Source organism: Monopterus albus, unplaced genomic scaffold, assembly GCF_001952655.1.
Source record: "Monopterus albus unplaced genomic scaffold, M_albus_1.0 scaffold105.1, whole genome shotgun sequence".
NCBI lineage: Eukaryota > Metazoa > Chordata > Actinopteri > Synbranchiformes > Synbranchidae > Monopterus > Monopterus albus.
This window is the reverse complement of record NW_018127985.1, coordinates 1,052,063-1,056,661: the sequence shown is the minus strand read 5'-3', so window position 1 is coordinate 1,056,661 and position 4,599 is coordinate 1,052,063. Positions and strand designations below refer to the sequence as shown.

At 38.9% G+C, this 4,599-nt stretch overlaps 1 protein-coding gene across 1 annotated transcript; it reads left to right on the top strand.

Annotated features, from left to right (window-relative positions):
- The first annotated feature begins 219 nt into the window (after positions 1 to 219).
- Positions 220 to 837, top strand: LOC109965858 (RING finger protein 222). The gene has a single exon (XM_020610220.1). It carries the CDS (start codon positions 220 to 222, stop codon positions 835 to 837), a length of 618 nt encoding a protein of 205 aa, XP_020465876.1.
- The last annotated feature ends 3,762 nt before the right edge of the window (positions 838 to 4,599 follow it).

Here is a 4,599-nt window from a genome sequence, read left to right as displayed (position 1 = left end):
GGGGCTCCACCAGTTCGTTTCTCGCCAGCCACAAGTGGCAGGCCCGGTTTTACAAGGTGCGACTCTCGCCTCCACCCACAGCCAAACCCAAAGTAAGTTGTCAGCTGATGGAATCAGAACTCGGAGAGAACTTCATACATTACCAAGGAGTCTCCTTTTAAGCTACAACTGCCGTAATCGTCCAGCTCTCTTGCTGGAGTAGTCGGTATTTTTCCTTCTATGGCATTTCGAAAGGAGGATAGCCAGGAGGGCGCACGAGAGTGCCCAGTGTGCTTTGAGAGTCTGTCGGCCACTGAAAGGACTCTGAGCTGCGGACATGTATTCTGCCATGACTGCTTGGTCAAAACGCTGGTCAGCATCAACAGCGATGGAACCATCAAAGACACAATCGTTTGTCCCATGTGCCGACATCTTACATTCATCAAGAAACGAAAGGAACCGCTGGTGTCTCTGGTGGCGGACAAGGATCCCGGTAAAGAACAGATCCTAGAGGTGCCTCTCCATCTGCCACTGGTCCAGCTCCAGAGCGCACGGGGCGGCAGTTTACCAAGGGGAGTTAACTGGATTTCTCACTGCTTTATGGGGATATCTGAACGGCTCCGTCGACATTGGCTAATCAACCGCAGCCATAATGTGTCTGAGATCTTCATCATAAGTGCCCAAGGGCGACCCATGGCTGAAGAAGATGCTCTTAATATTGTGATGACTGTGGTTCAACCCCAGCGCCAGCGACGGTGCAAGATTTGCACAACTTCAGGCTGCCTGCTGGTTTTGCTGTCAGCATTTCTTTTACTGGCACTGGCGACTGCAACTTTACCCTGGGTTTTGTTGGCATAGCTCGGGGATGTCCGAGTTACGAGGTGCCATTAGGGAACGATGAATTCACATTTACCAAAAAAACAAAAACAAACACCCTCTACGTCACATTTTCACCGAGTCAAGCCCATGTGGAAGCACTTCACTTGTTTTACTTATCGAAATAATCTGAGGATTTCGGAGGACAATAACTCCCCGAAAATGTGGAGTTCAGTTAATCTATTAGTTTGTAAAATGGTTTCATGCATTGTTTTTCCCTCCCTGATTTTAAGGAAATGTCGGAGCTTATAGGCATGTATTCCCTAATGCATTACCAAGCAGCAGTCTAAAGTACAGTAAAAGTTGGGAAAACCTTGACAGCTAAGTCTTATTTTGCATTCCTGTCTGTGACTGTGCATGAGAAGCAAAATGCAGACAATTTTAACATTTTTATGAAACACTTCCAAAAGTTAGTCAATTCACTGAATTGACATTTTGTAGTTATAATATAGGCCATTTAAAACGTTTGTCAGAAAAATATGCAATTTAAAATAATTTACATAATTGCACTGCTGTTAAAGCAGCTCAGTTCATTATTATGTTACCCTGTTATTGGATTCCCTGTTTCCAAGCAGCAGGCAAAACCTTTGTGGGAAGAAGCTGTAAGGTACAGACCTACTGGCTCTATTCTACTTTCACGAATGTTTTCTGTGTCTGAATAATAATAAATGTGTGTGTGAGGCAAAGTGATTAATATACAGATAACTGAATATTGAATTGAGTTAAAGGTTGTATGACACCCTTCTGTAGACAGCATGTGAGTGGCTCCTCCTGTAGTGTGTATAGTGACTTTGTAAACAGAGCCACCTTTAAAACTTTCAGTAAGAAATAATTGATGCACCCTGTTTGAGCCTGGTTGATTGTTGCAAGGAGATATACTGCTGGGCTGTGGCATTAGATTACCTCTGACTCTTTAAGAATGGGGCAGTGGAGAGTAGTTCATTTAGGCAGAAATTAGAAAACAAAAGGTGTATAACGACTAAAAATGATAATAGGGCACATGATTTCTTAGAAAGAAATCAGTGGAGATGTCATAGAATGAGCTTTATTATCACTACTTTCTTGACAAAGGTGGACACTCATAGTTTCCTCCTGTGGTAAGCCTTCAGTTATCCTGCTGGGCCAGTCCTACAGGTTACACCCTTGAAGAGAGTTCCACTTTTCAGCCATACCTGGTTTCTCAAAGTGTGGGAGGAGAATAATAATAATTCATTTGAACAGTCAGACATTTTCAGTTATACTTACTGACAGTATCAGGAGTGAGAATGTAGAAAACTGCTCACTAAACCAAGTGTTAGGTTTCTCCACCGGTATGCTCACCCTAGTGTATATGCCTACTGCAAACTTCAGGCAGGGGTGAAAAAGTATTTAAAAATATTACACTACATGTAAAAGTCCTGCATTAAAGTACAGAAGTATAGAAAAATGTACTTATAGTAAAATTACTGATTTTTCAGTAAAATATACCCTGACATATTAGTATTGGAGTGTTAATACCGATGCACCAGTACAGCATCAAGTAGCACTTTACTCTTCTGTGAGGTGGCGCTAGTTTTTAACTACTACTACAAAATAAATCCGAGGCACTAATGGACGATTATGTGGTCGGAAAGAAGGGGGAAAGTGCTGATAAAAAAATGTTCATTCTCACTGATTCGTTCATGTTTGTGGACTTTCTTGTAATCTTTGTTTTTCATGATGTTGGATACTTTTACTTTGAGTCTCAAACAATATTTAAATAAAACCATGTACAACATTAAATGCCGAATGTCATTGCTAACAACTCACAGACTTCTAAACCAGTACACAGGACTCCACCTAGACAGAATTTTTTAAAGTGGTCACAAGCAAAAAAAAGTGACATTTTATGGTTGGACAAAAGTCTTGAATAACTGTTCTGTGATCAGTAACTGTCAAATTTAAAAAATGATGTTTTCCCAATAAATAGACAGATAAGTAGATAACCCAACATGAACCAAACAAGAGTATTAAAAATGTAGCATTTAATATATATGTATATATATATTTTTAAACTTCTGACATTCTGATAAAGATTACAGGTAGGCTTCACAGTACACACTGTGTTCCACTTGATATGCTAAGCTGAAGAGGAAGGGGTGGGCATGATGGGCTTGACAAGCGGCAGTTTTTGTTTGTACACTAGTAGTGAAAGCAAGAGGCAGCACATCCAGGTAATATCCACTCCTCCATCATATTGCTCAAAACCCCACAATGGATCATTTACTGTGATCCACATTCTTTAGAGTCCATCACTACTTTTGTTGATTATCCTTGTTACAATCTCTAAAAAGACAATGACTGGCACAAAACCTGGTTTATCAAAAGACTATCTAGGCGCATGCATGATACTTTTTCAAATTTGAAATATTTCTCATTTAAAATCCCCACCATAAAATGTAAAAACAAATTGAGTCATACTTTAGATCAACATATTTTGTGGTGAGGTGAATTAGGATCTACAGGCCTACAGTATTTAAAAAGGTTTGATAAAATTATGTGACAGTGGTGAAAAAGGTGGATTCTATGAATATACTCTTGAACATTTCTGTAAAAGTGGTTGAAATTAGATATGTGATGAAATAACAATTTGTGTTTTGGGGGAGGATACAGATGGGTTTTTTTCAGCAGCATAATACTGTAACACCTATAATGAAAATGAATGCATGCTTTCGGGTGGCTCTAAGTTCCAGTTATGATGCACAAAAGCATTACAGCAACACTGCCCTGCACTGATACATGCCAACAGGCCTTAATTAACCTTCATTCAAATACAAACTGCCAACACTTATTTAAAAAACAAAACAAAACAGGCAGCCTACCAGCGGAAATCTGAGTGACTCACATTCAGAGATACCCCTGTCTCCCAGTATAAATGTGTGGATCTAGCACAGAAAATAAAACCTATAGTACACATTGATTATGACTATAGTTCCAAAATAGCAACCAGTGTGAGGGCACTTGCAATTGTTTCATATAATCACCACAACTATCAGTATAATTACCAACATCACCAAATTCTTCATAAACATAGTCCATTGACAGCACACACACGGAGCCATACCACAGATCACTTTTGGAGAGAGGTTACTCTAGAAACCATTTTGTCAGAAGTAAATTCACACACACACACACACACACAAAGCAAACAAACAAACAAATTGCTTTGTAATAAGTTAATGGCTTTTTTCTGTAGGCTTGGGAAGGGTGATTTTTAACCAGCTTTTGGACTGAGGTGGATCAGTAAACACTGTAATTGCACTTTAACTTACACAAATATTGTCCTAAAACCTTTTGATATTAAAAAGTGACTGTGCAGGATCTGTTATCTGATTCATTTATAATGTCTCACTGTCTGTGGTGAGAATACCAACAAAGAATGCATTTTCAAAATCATACAACAGGCTTGCCAAATTTGATTGTGTATCAAATTTTGTAACTGAATAACATTTCTATTTCAGTATAGGCTTAGGTCTACATTTGTCCTCATAATTAATAATTAAATGGTCCAAGTGGTCTCAGAGTTATTCATTAGTGCTTTAGCATGTCTGAAATCAAAGCTCAGGAGAGAACTTCTTTTTTTGATTTCTAGCATAAATAACATTCTGCATTTCTGCTGCAGCATCATTGTTACCTGGTGTTAAAGTGAAACATCATGAATCTACAGTAAACCTGTTCACTGTGTGCAGGGACAAAAATAACACCAAACTTTTAATCATTACATTT

Coding starts and splice junctions, on each gene's coding strand:
- LOC109965858 (XM_020610220.1), top strand. CDS start 220: ATGGCATTTCGAAAGGAGGATAGCCAGGAGGGCGCACGAGAGTGCCCA.